Here is a 12,846-nt window from a genome sequence, read left to right on the forward strand (position 1 = left end):
TAGATGAGTCTTAATCGCCATGTGAACACATGTTGCTTTCACTACTAAATCACTTTCGAATGCCAATTTCCATGGCAACACCATTTATGTGTCAATCAAGGTAGTTTAAGACGAGCGATGACTTAAAATAAACTTTAAATCTAATACATTCGTCAAAACAGAGGATTGTAAACTCATGTGAACTCATTTCGGGGCAAATACTTTATTATAGTATGAAGTGATTGTTGTCAGCCATAACACTTACATTTATTGTTATTTTATATATGATTTCCGGAGTTTATATGCTAAAAAAAAGTGGCTAAAGAGAAGCTGCTCTGACGCCGCAGGTGTTAGAAGTTCAGCAGGCACCAGATCGACAGATGGGGATGATTGACAGTTTGGATTAACGTGACATTGTGTCTTTGGTTTGTGTGCATCTGGCAGCCTGACGCACACAGAGAGGACAGAGATACACAGTTGTATTAGTAATAGAAATAATTACATAATTTAACACAGCATACATTTGAACCTGCAATGTACTCGGGCATAACACAGCGTATTATTTCCATGTTTTTAGCAGTGAATTGTTTGAAATGCAGGACTTATTTTGTTCAGCTGTTTTATGGCGATATTAATTATATGAGGGGTTTCTGACGAGTCAACCGCAAACGCCGCTTAGCCATTTTCCTCACCATTAAGTATCTAAGCTCTACACTGGTTTACAATTTACATAAAAGATTCAACAATTTACAGTGTCTCCTCTCCAGGCTGATTAAAAACATCCGATCTATGTCACAGACACTATAAAAAAAAACAAAAAAAACCCTGATTACACTTTCATCACTCGCCTATCTATTTCATCACGTGAAGAGGCAGTTGGACCCTTGGAGGTTCACTTAATTTCCAGCAGGTGTTGAGTAATGAGAGGAGAAAGAGGGTTTTTTTTGAGGTGGGAGGACCCCCCCGTTTGTCACCTGTCATACTCATTTGCGAGTCTGAAACTAATTAAAACAGCATATGTGCCTCAATTTGAGCACAGTCCCATTAAAAAAAGACACTGAGATGCCGGCGCAAACATAAACATCTTGAGTAAAGCCATATATAACGGAGTTCCCACAACTAAATTCAAACTTTTTGAGCTTAGAATGCGTTTTCCAAAAGGGAGAAATCGGTCTCCACTCACTTGAAACCACGAGTGAGTGGAAAGTGACTGTGGAAAACATATTAGAAACTCAATTTAGTTATAATTCTGCACTGATTCACTCTTATCGCCTCATCAATTTCCCCTGCCCTCTTAGGAGAATTCATTTTACCTTTCAGAAAAAAAAAAACCTTTCAGATGTGTGCTGACCAAATCCTGCTCCATAACCGCTGCGAAGCGCGTTAAACCAAAAGCACACCATTCGCCCTTAGGTGGGTACATTATGTTCAAAAAATTGCTATTTTAAGGCCATAAATTGAAGGCAAATATAAGTTTGTATGTGTCATCGTTGCTTTGGCAGGAAATCATCAAACTAGGGTTATACCAATTTAAAACTGACTACTATATACAGTAATCATCAAATAATTTTGATTATTTATTTGTGATAAATAAATAAATAAGCTCTATAATTTTGTTTCCTAGTTCTTTGCTCTACTGTGACAGTAACACTGTGAGCATTTGAATATTATTGAGCTATTATTCAATTTTTCTGGAGGAACACTCAGATGAATATTTTAAACCAAAGTCATATTCTATGAACCAAACAACTAGTCAGTACCAAAAAATAATAATAATAATAAGAAAACTGACTGTGTAATCAGTAATAAATGATAACAATAGATAAATGCAGTCTAAAATAGGATTTGTGGATTTTGCCCCTCTCGTATTATTTTCATTTGTTGCCATTATGATTCTGGTAATACAGCGAAAAAACAAATAAGATTACCCTATCACTGGTGTCGGCCAATTACATCTTAAACTCATTTTAAACTCATAATCCTTTGCATTTCGATCCATCTGCTCTATTGAGTCTCATGCCGCAGGCCCTCTTTTTTAACTGCCTTTGATATGTGGAGAAAATTTGAGGACAACAGAGTAAATTCTTAAAGGTCCCGTGTGTATAATTTAGGGGCCTCGAGGGATCGAGCTGCATATTGCGAACAAACGCGGCGCGACAACATGGCGGACGACGTGGAAGAGCACCCACTGGATGACTTGAAAGCTGAATCACTTTGAGGTGATAGTAAATTGACAAAAACATACTTATACTTGTACCTTCAGCCCTACAGTGAACCTTTAAGTTCTAAGAGAAATTCTACTGAAAAATGGATCCCAGGAAGATTTTTTGTGAACGCTAATTCCATTAATCAGATTCAACAGGCTGAGGAACACCAAAGTACAACTGAGGCCAAAACCGCCTCATCATCATTGAACCAGACTAATTCTTCCGAGTGCACAGGATGATCCGACCCATGTTGTGACCTGTCAGACACATGCTGCCGTGTCCCTTTAACCTACCAACATGTCACGTAACCAGTGAAGGCGCCGGCGCCATCTGTCCCTTTGATATCCAGTCAACCCAAGATCACCTGCACACTGTGGACTCTGGAGCCTGTGGTGATTCAAGTCTTAAGTCTTAAAGGAAAAAAAACATTTGGAATTTAGCCAAATGCTTGAAAACCCGCGGATTCTACTCTCCAAACATCAAACAGGGGGATAAACTTCTCCACTGACAAAATACTTTCCAAAGTTACGTGACGGCAAATTGGCACATTGTGTCCTGAGCATTTAATGAATGCCTTGTCTCTTTAATGACATCCAAATGTGACAGCTTAGTCCTTGGATTAAAGCGGAAAGTCCTGTGACTCACCTCCCACGGTCCCACTGTGAGCAAAGTGGCCATTAAACGCCTGTATTCCTCTCCACTACTAGATCTCCGAGGCGGCTCAATTATCCCACTACTTTTGCACGCTCGCTGACAGCCGTGCTGGCAGGTGTGTCCTTTCCAGACGTGCTCTCTCTCCAGATGGGAAATTAGTCAGTGCAGCTAGCCATCAGCTAAAGCAACTGACACCTTCCACCAACATGCCCTTTCATTAAGAGTGAGAAGATGGAAGTGAGAGGAGGAGAAGAGCAAACACTGGTAGAACATCCGCGACTGAAGTGCTGGCCTCGAGGACAGCATCGCTTTTCTGCTTTTATTCCTTCTTTTTTTTTTTAAGAAACGGTGTCACTCGCGGGGAAGTTGCTTTACCTCACGCAAGTAACATGATGAGGAAAGAGAGTTTCATTGATGAGCATTCAAGTCTCACGCTGCAGCAAAAAAAAACAACAAACGCCAACACAAAAAAGCAATAAACCCATGGGGCACATTGACACATCTGTTTAAACTGAATGAGTTTATACAGTTTTATTCCTACACTGTATGGCATATTGTTTTGTTGCTCCCCTGAATGTTGCATATTGTTGTTTAACTCTGCCTCCTTAGATGATCTTAAGGCCCCTATAAATAAAACGTATCATTAAACTTTCATATTATTGATTTCTTATCTTGATAAAAGCAAGGTGGACTGTATTACGCCAATTTTAAAAAAGTGTATACTGAGCTGCTTACATCCTCAATTTAAAGCTCTGACATGCAACATCAAATATAATGGATGTAAATACTTCGCAGAGTGCTGATGTGACATCACACTCCTTCTCTGTGCGCTGTGCTTTCTCCTGTTTTGTCTAGTGTTGTCAAGTGTTGCATTTGAGTACATCCTGAACTGCTGGACCTTGTTTATACTTTACGCTCCCGTTTCCTCTTGAACACAACCATAGATACAATGGATAAGACTCTATTCTACTTTATTAGTGAACTGTGTTGTTTTTGTGAGTTCTCGTAAACTATTGACTGAGATTGGTTTGTTTGCACCTTGGAACATAGGGAAAACAAAAGTGCTAAGCTGCATGTAATTCCTCTGGAATGACTTCTTTTGCTGGTCATGCTGGTACCTACTTTTGCACTATTTATGTTCGTCTCAGTATCAGCTAGTTTTAAAAGGTCGCAATATGTCACATGTGACGACAAGGAAGGGTCAGCGCAGCCTTAAAGGAATACTTCACCGATTTGCATTAGGTCAGAAAAACTGTGCTTCCCAACCTCAGTTTCCCCTGAGTTGAGAAATATCTTCATTCTTTTTTCTGTTACATGCCCACACAAATGGCGTGTTTCCACTCACTTGACTCGACTCGGCACGATTCGAGTCCGTGGAGGACGTACTGAACAAATATTTTTAATTGAGCTCTATGTGACCTCTTAAAATTGTGTGTGTTTGTACGTCGGTGAAATACGCTCGCTGACTAAATACGGTGACCGCTGGCCGCAGTCTGATGCGAAGTGGTGCGAACACGCGAACGCACGTTTGCTGACTTTATCCGGCACATTAGCTTCATATATAAAATCCTCTGAGGCTGGACGTTTGTGTAAAACACTGTGCTCCACTGTGCAGCCACGAACAGCACACTTGTCCCTCGGTGATGACATAATACCGCTCTTCCTCCCTCGCCTGTACTCTTGCATTTTATAGGGACAAGGTGGAGCTAAGGTGGAGCTCTTGAAGTAAACTTACTGGTGGGGCGGTAACATTCCCGGTGCAATGCGCATGCTGCCGTCATAATGTGCAGGGAATTCAACACCACGTGTTTTATCGCCTATACTTACACTAAGGGGGACCACGAAAACATGACTGAGTATTCTTTTATACTCAGTCATGAGTAGTGACTGCTAGGGCCTCCAGAGTCCCAAATATAAGTATTATGATGATTCAAAAGTTGATTTTGCATAATATGTCCCCTTTAAAACTACTTAACAATCAAAAATCAAACAAAAGTTAATCTCCAACTATTGCACGGAAATGTCTAAAATCTGGTGTATTTAAGTGAACTGGCTTTGTATTCACTAAATGCATCTCCCTCTATAGGTTTTGTTTTGTATTGACGCCTTTAACTCTCTCGCGAAGCTAAAATGAATTTGCATCAAACAAGAGCTTCAAAGTGCCAGAAGGACAGTGGTGTTTATCCACATGTGAAATAAAATCAGTCATTATGCCTGTCAAGTTGCAATGTGTTGCACTCTATCATTTTAAGCATTGGCAATAAGACCCAAACAAAATGTTTCCTCTGCCATTTCTACTCGAGTCCAGTGGCAGTTCATCTCCGAGCCTCTTATTTTCTCCGCTGCATGTTTTATTAGTTCCCCGCAGCTCTCGGAGCCTCGTCCTCCCTCGTACCTGGCTTATTTTAGATGGAAATGGACAATCCTTGGTAAGACCTTCAAGCTCACTCCAGTCACAGCTTCTTTTTTTTCCTCTCCTAGTCAGGACAAGCACGCCATCACTATGGCAACAGCATTTGAGAGTCAGCTGGTCAGCGCCGATGCTTTTATAATAGGCTCTGACTTGGTGTCACACGTTTGCCTTTGAATTACAGACACAATTTAGCATAAAGAAATATATATATGGATTTTCTTTTCCTCTCTTTTTTGGAACTTGCCCCTTTGACACAGAAATGAGTAATTACAATCTAAATAGACACTTGAAGGCAGCACTAAATTATATGCACTTAGCTTTCTGAATTCATTAAGCTCACAAAGAAAGCACAGAAGTTGTACAGTTATTGATGGTGTTGTTTTTTTGGGTCCAACAAAGCAAAAACAGCCAATTTGTTTAAAAATAAATAAATAAATAAATAAATAAAAGACACAGAGAGCCGAGTTGCTGGGAGAAAACGGGGTGTTGTCAGATGTACTTAGAAGGATTTGTACCAAAATCTTTGCAGGGTTCAGGGTTTTTTTTGTTTCTGGTGCAAATCTGAGCATTACGTTTTAGTTGATGAATTGTTTTTAACAACTCAAAGATTATGAGATTATGAGGAGATGCTGGTGCCAATCCCATCTGACATAGGGCAAAAAGCGGGGTAACCCTAACCCATTAACTCCCAATTAACCTCTGAATGTCTTTGGACATGTGGGAGGAAACCGGGGAATCCATGCACACACACACAACAACCAGCAACCTTCTTACTGTGAGACAACAGTGCTGGTCACGTTGTTAAGTCCAGATTTTATCCATTATCCAGCAAAATCCCTTACCTTAACCCTAATCAGTTAATATCAAACACTAACCTGAACCCAAACACAATTAGTATTAGCTATAATCTTAACCAGTTCCTCAGAAATGAAGTTCTGTCTCATTAGGACCAGATTTTGGTCTTTTAGGACACTTCATTGTAATCTATTCATTTGGACAGCCAAAGCATTATCCTTTACTAGTTAATGCCTAACCCTAACCACAGTTCAAGTCTTAGCCTTAAAACTTAACCATTTCCTCAGAAATGAGGTTCTGCCTTATTAGGACCAGGTTTCTCCATGAGTACAACTGGTCCTTACAAGGTCAGTGTATATACCAGAAAATATCCTCACAAATACAAGTACACACACACTAATTGAACACTCGTCCCTGTGATGAGTGGAAGTCCTCCTCTTCCTCCTGCGCCTCAGCCGCCGCTGATTATTTTGATTAAGAGCGCCAGTGAACTGTTACGCTGATTATTGTTAATGCAGCCAATTAAAGTGATTCAAACAAACGTATATGTTGTTATTATCATTAGAGGCCGCTGTGTTTCCATGGCATCGGGGCTCGGTGCAATGCAACAGGCATATTAAGCAGCTGTATTGTTACAGCCCGTGTACAGTTTGCTCAATTGATTGTTAAATGTAATAACTTTCTTCGGTGTGCGTCACCGGGGGAGAGACGTTGTCTGTGTTTTTGATGACTGTGCTGCCAGTCACTGGACTCATCGGTGTCAATATTCATTGAATGTGGGCTTTAAATCCAACTCATTACACAGTGATTCACTATTTATCAAATCGATGTCTTTTATTTACTATTCAGGCTGGACTCCCACATGGGTGACTGGCTAATAAGATCCCTTCTCTGCCCTGTGTGTGTGTGTAGGTGTGTGCAGACTCTCCTGTTTGTTTTGTATGTGGTAAACCTGGCATATGCATAAGAGATATGTTTAAAAAAATAAATAAAAAGTAATGTGTCACAGTCATTCAGTATGAAAGTGGCTACACACTTAATCCTATTTTATAAACATTTCCATGTTATTATGCTTTACAAGATTCATTTTATTATTAATCCCTACACATATTTCACTATACATAACTTTATTTTATTGTTGTCTCGTCTATTACTGATGGTTTTGTATGGATTGTTTTCTAAAGTATGGGAAATATCCACCAATTCTATTTGATTCAACTTTGTTTTTACAGGAACAAGAGTAATACTAACATTTCACCATGTGCACAGCATTTCATGTTATTCATCCTGTAATTACCTTATATTCTTATTTTATTTTTTACTGTTGTCATCTCATCTTATCTTAACTTATATATTATATTATCTTAAATTACCATTGTCTCATTGTTCATTGTCTCATCCCATCTTACCTACTGTATACTGTATCTTATCTAAGTGACCTTATCTTGTCTCACCTCATCTCAACTTATCTTATTTCACATCACCTCTTCTCATCTTACCTTATACTGTATCTTATCTAAGTGACCTTATCTTGTCTCACCTTATCTCAAATCATATGTCATCTTATCTCACCTCACTTCATCTTAAATTAAACCCCATGTCTTATTGCCTCTATTATCTCACATCACCTTATACCGTATCCTTATATCTTATCTAACCTCTTGTCATCTGACCTTATACAGCATCTTATCTTAAATGACCTTATCTAGACTCACGTCATCTCAACTTATATATTATCCATTTATCGTATCTTATCTCACCTTATATCGTATCTTATCTCATTTCATCTCACCTCATCATAAATGAAACTTCATCTCTTATCGCCTCTATATCTTTTGTCATTATCTTACTTCATTATCTCTCGCCATTTCACCGTATATCTTATCTCTTCTCATCTTACTTATAATAATAATAACTTAGATTTTATACGGTATCTTATCTTCAATGACTATCTCATCTCACGTCATCTTTTACAGCCTCTTTATCTTACATTGCCTTATGTTATCTTATCTAACTTCATCTCCCCTTATAAGTTATTAGTCTCGTCTCACCTCATCTAAAGTCAGTTATGGATAAACGTTGACCTTGTGTCCCCTGATCAAGAATATATATATCAAGAATAATCATCGCTAACATTAAAAATGAAGCAGCATTTGCTATTTTCAATTATGTAAGAAAAATACAAATCGTCATTGCTGGTGTAAAGCACTTCCAACCTTCAAAGAAAAATAAGATGAGATTAGTCGGATGTAGGAAATGTGATCAATATGTTGTGAGCTTCACGGAGAAATACTGTTTGAATATTGCAGGAGAAAAGGAGCATTTCATGGTTTGTGTGTCAACTGTTATAAATAAACGGCCTGATATTTTCACTGAAAAGCCAATTTCACATCAGCGCGCGATCATGAGCCGTATGGAATAAATGAACGTTGATTACACTGAAATATTCGTGGCAACACCTGAAACTTCTGCAAATGTATATTCACCACATTGAGCATGCATATTAATGAAAACCCCATCTCTGTCAATCCACCTGGTTGGAGCACGTCATCTTTTGCCCTTTTCAAATATTTTATTAGGGTAAAACAACAGGTGAATTTCAATTTTCTTTCTTTCTTTCTTTGCAGTGTCGTTTTTCCAGTGGGGTTAAACGCCAACTTATGAAGCAAAGTTAATCTGACATCTTTTTGCATTTGCTATTAAAAGATGCCAAACACAGAATTTCACTCTAATCTACTTAGACATCCAATAATGTTTATTTTATTTGTAATAAAATATTTAGCGCATGGTGACCTCGAGTCATATTTTTGCCTCCCTTCAGATTCCAAGGATAATAAAAAAGCTCTTGCAGGTTTGTAGGAAAGGAAATAGAGGATACGAGTTTTAAGCTCTAAAGGACACACTATAGACTCTGATTGCTTCTCTGTGATGTTTTGTGCTGAGTCGGGAGCGCACAGATGGTTTTTAGAGCCTTCTCAGAAAACAGCTGTCTGCTGCAGCTGAAGTTTCTGCTGTGACAGCAGTGAGCGTGAACCAAAAACAGTAAAATCAAGGCCTTGACAGCAAAACAATGAGCTGAAACTTCACTATAAAGCTCCATAAAAGCTAAAGACAGCTGCAGACATGAGTGGTTATCCTCTGTCGGTTCAACAATACGAGCAACCTCTATCACATCGCCAGGTTGTCTTCGTTTCAATTCATAATATATGGAACGGATAATGCGATGTAGAAGATTCAAAAGTGATAAAAATCAAAAGAGCTGTTAAAGCCTTTTTTATGTGTCAAAAAAAAAACATTGATATGGATTACATTAAATTCGACACAGTAAAATTAAGGCTACATTGCTGAACATTGGCATTGGGAAGGCAGTAAATTGCCAGAAGCTGAATCAACTATTATACAACAAACGCTTAATTACTTACTTTGTAAATGACTTGGAATTAAAAAGTCACAGATTAGTACAAAGTAGCTATTCAACAGTGTATTTTCATGTAAATGTAATCAATATGAAAAGGTATTCTCGTGTAAGCTGAAACCTCAGATTCCTTATTGGCTTTTGTCGTCTTGGTTCTGCACTGCTGCAGTTTACTGCACCGGGTCCAAATCATCACGGAAGATTTTTCCAAGTAAAGATAAATACAATATTCATGATGCATCACTGCACTTAATTACTAGCATTTAAAAAATGATTATGTGCAGAAACACAACATCTGCGGCAAGCATTCAAAAACTCGTGAGCACATCTCACCAAAAAAGAAGAATAAAGCATCTGTGGTTCGGGAGGCAACGGGAGCTGCCAACATCATTTATGTGGAGAAAACCTGAATATCGCGTTGAAACCGTGTTAGGAGGCACTTCAGCTGCCTGACATCCCACCAGGATCGCTGTGATGTATTCAAGAAGCAAATTAAATCAATTCATCCATGCACAGATTAGAAAATACTTCAGGTATCATGATTAAATTACTCTCTTCTTCCTAATGTGTAAACTTTAAAACCTAAGTGGATATGTCATATGATTTGAACCTCATTTGTTCTTGTTATCCTCCTCCTCTGAAATAAAGAACAATAATAAGAATTCTATGAATATCAATCCATTCTTTATCTACATGTCTTATCCTTCGAGGGTCAGAGGGGTGAACTAAAAACGCTTCTAATTCACCGTTTCTTTGCTCTTTTCAAGCGTCAGCCGATGAAATGACATTTTCTGTTCAGCTAAAACACTAAACAGTCCAAACTGAGCTCACAGACAAGGGTTAATGATGTTTTTGTGGGACAAATTGCACCCAACAATTGTCCACCCCTCACCAAAGTCACTGATCTGCTAACCTGCGACAGCTTCCTGGAGCATTTATACGACATATACATGTGAATCCAGCGTTAGTGAGAGAGTAAAGTTAGAGTAAACCTGGCTGAACTGGGATTGAGGCACCATTATAGATAAATAATATAAAACGGATCTACTTAAAATGGTTCCTGACAATTCTGCATTATCAGAGGTCAACAGAGGTTTAAGAAAGTTAAAACTGCTGCTACTGAAAACCCAGTAAGGGGATATTTATGAGTGATAACTTGACCATCGTATAATAACGTCCTGTATTTCCACACAACCACCACCAGTGCGGCACAGGTATTAGCTTTTTGGTTTTTGCACACTGCTCATCATCAAAATCTAAAATCTCAGGGCAGAGCGGAGTAAAAACCCGGGAAGAAGTTCATCTGAACAATTTAATACGCCTGCGTCGGAGGAACCCGGAGAATAATATATGCACATCAGCTCTCAAACCCAACTCATCATAAAATGCCTTTTTTACATTTACAGAGCAAAATAAATCGAGTGTGGCGGACTACACATGACCCCTTCCCTCATTTATGCACTCATTAATTTACAAACCTCAGCGTAAAATCCTCAGCGCAAGAAGAATGAAGGCCGAAGTGGCGAAAATATGAAGACTGCACGGGGACGAGGTGTGAGTCATAAGAAAATGTGAATGCTAACACTGGTCAGCAACCAGCTTCTGCTGCTTCCGTCTCCAGTTTTTTGATAAAATCTGTCCAGATCTACACAGATGCTGAGAAAAACAATAAAAGGTCATGTACAAGTGTGATATCGGTGGCAGGCAAGCACTAGACGCAGTGGACCGTTACAGGCCCCAAATGTGCCATCACTGTTGTGCTTCTCATTTGTGATTTTATGAGTTTGTCTTGTCCACCCATATTCGAAACTGACAGCCTAATACATGCGAATAAATAACCACAAACTTCGGGATTCTAGTTTTATCATCAAGACAGGCTGTGAAGTCGTTGTGGGGAACCCGAGCTCATGCGTTCATGAATTTGTTCACGCAAGGTATGGAAAAAAACAAACACAATCAGGAGATTGAAACGGATGCAAATTAAAGCAAAATGAGAAAATGATGCGTATCATCTCCATTCAAATTAATGACGGCGAGTAAATGAAGTCTGTGTTTGCCTGCACGTAAAAATCATTTCATGCTGTCGATATTATCGGCCGTGGCCTCAGAGTGGGTTTTATTCCTGTGTGGCACCTTCAGGGAAACACAGTAATTGGTACATTGGGGCAACCACTTCACAAGTGCAGTTTAAACCTCGGTGTATCTGTCTCACTTCGGGGACATGAGGTGATTTAAACGTCTTTGTGGTGCAACTAATGTGACCGGAAAAAATGCTCGGAGCTGTTGAGTGGCATCCAAAGACGTTTCAGTGTGATTAATAAACGACTGATACCACGGACACAGCTTCACATTCCCAGGCCAGGCAGCCTGAAACAATCATGTCCACAGTGCAACAGTGGAAGAAGGCATGCTGCAGAGACAGGATACACATCAACAACAACAAAAATAAAGACATAAAGAGGAAAGTAGAGATACCAACCATGAGCTGCAGGTTCAGTGCTGGGCGCAGGGTCTGAGCACACAGGGAGAGGACATGGCAGTTGTGGAGGGAGGTGTGGAACAGGAGGAACAGCATGCAAATAAAAGGAGAAATGGGGGAGGAGGAGGAGGAGGCAGGGGAAGGGAGTGGGGCAGGGGAGAAAAACAATGACACCCATAAGCAAGCATTCGGAAGACCAGAACATGACAAAAGACATAAGGCTTGAGGGAAATCAAAGGGAACCAAAGGCAGTGCAGAGATAAATAAAAGCTTTTTTTTTTCCTCTTTTAGACTTAGACACACACACACACACACACACACACACACACACACACACACACACACACACACACACACACACACACACACACACACACACACACACACACACACACACACACACTGGACGGTCCATTCAGAGGGGAGTGTGGCTACTGCTTGAGGAGATATGGATGAAACTATTATCATGTAGCTACTGTTGGCAGCTTTGGTGCCGAGAAAAGACAAACTATCAGGAGGAAATAATCGTGCAGCTGTCCTAATTTAGCCGCGCATGACTTGGAGAACGTGTTACTGACTGTGTTCAACGGGCACGCTTTGCGTGGCAGCCACTCAAAAAGAGTGTCGACTGTCTTTAGTACCGAGATGACGCGGCAACAGTGATGTGTCCACTTTAACTTGACTAACACACATGTAGTTTCAGTAACCTTTAGCTCAGCCTGGTCGCTCCTAATGTCTTTCATTGTACCGATGACATTTTGACAAATGTTTGGTTTTGAGCATCCATCTCGAGCCGTTGCGTATCCATCGGTGTTCCATCTGTCTTGCTGCGCAGCATCTTTACACTAACTGCTTCACCAGTTTTATAAACGGCACAGCTGGTCAGGAGGAAAGTACAGACAAC

The 12,846-nt window shown here is 39.7% G+C and overlaps 1 protein-coding gene across 1 annotated transcript in view; it reads right to left on the bottom strand.

Moving 5' to 3' along the window:
• cadm1a (cell adhesion molecule 1a) overlaps positions 1–12,846 on the bottom strand; it is a 375,151-nt gene that overhangs the window by 20,876 nt on the left and 341,429 nt on the right. Inside the window, 1 exon segment of the mRNA XM_044042576.1 lies at positions 11,943–11,975. Within this exon segment, the coding sequence (XP_043898511.1) occupies positions 11,943–11,975 (33 nt within the window).

This window comes from Solea senegalensis, linkage group LG13 (assembly GCF_019176455.1).
Source record: "Solea senegalensis isolate Sse05_10M linkage group LG13, IFAPA_SoseM_1, whole genome shotgun sequence".
NCBI lineage: Eukaryota > Metazoa > Chordata > Actinopteri > Pleuronectiformes > Soleidae > Solea > Solea senegalensis.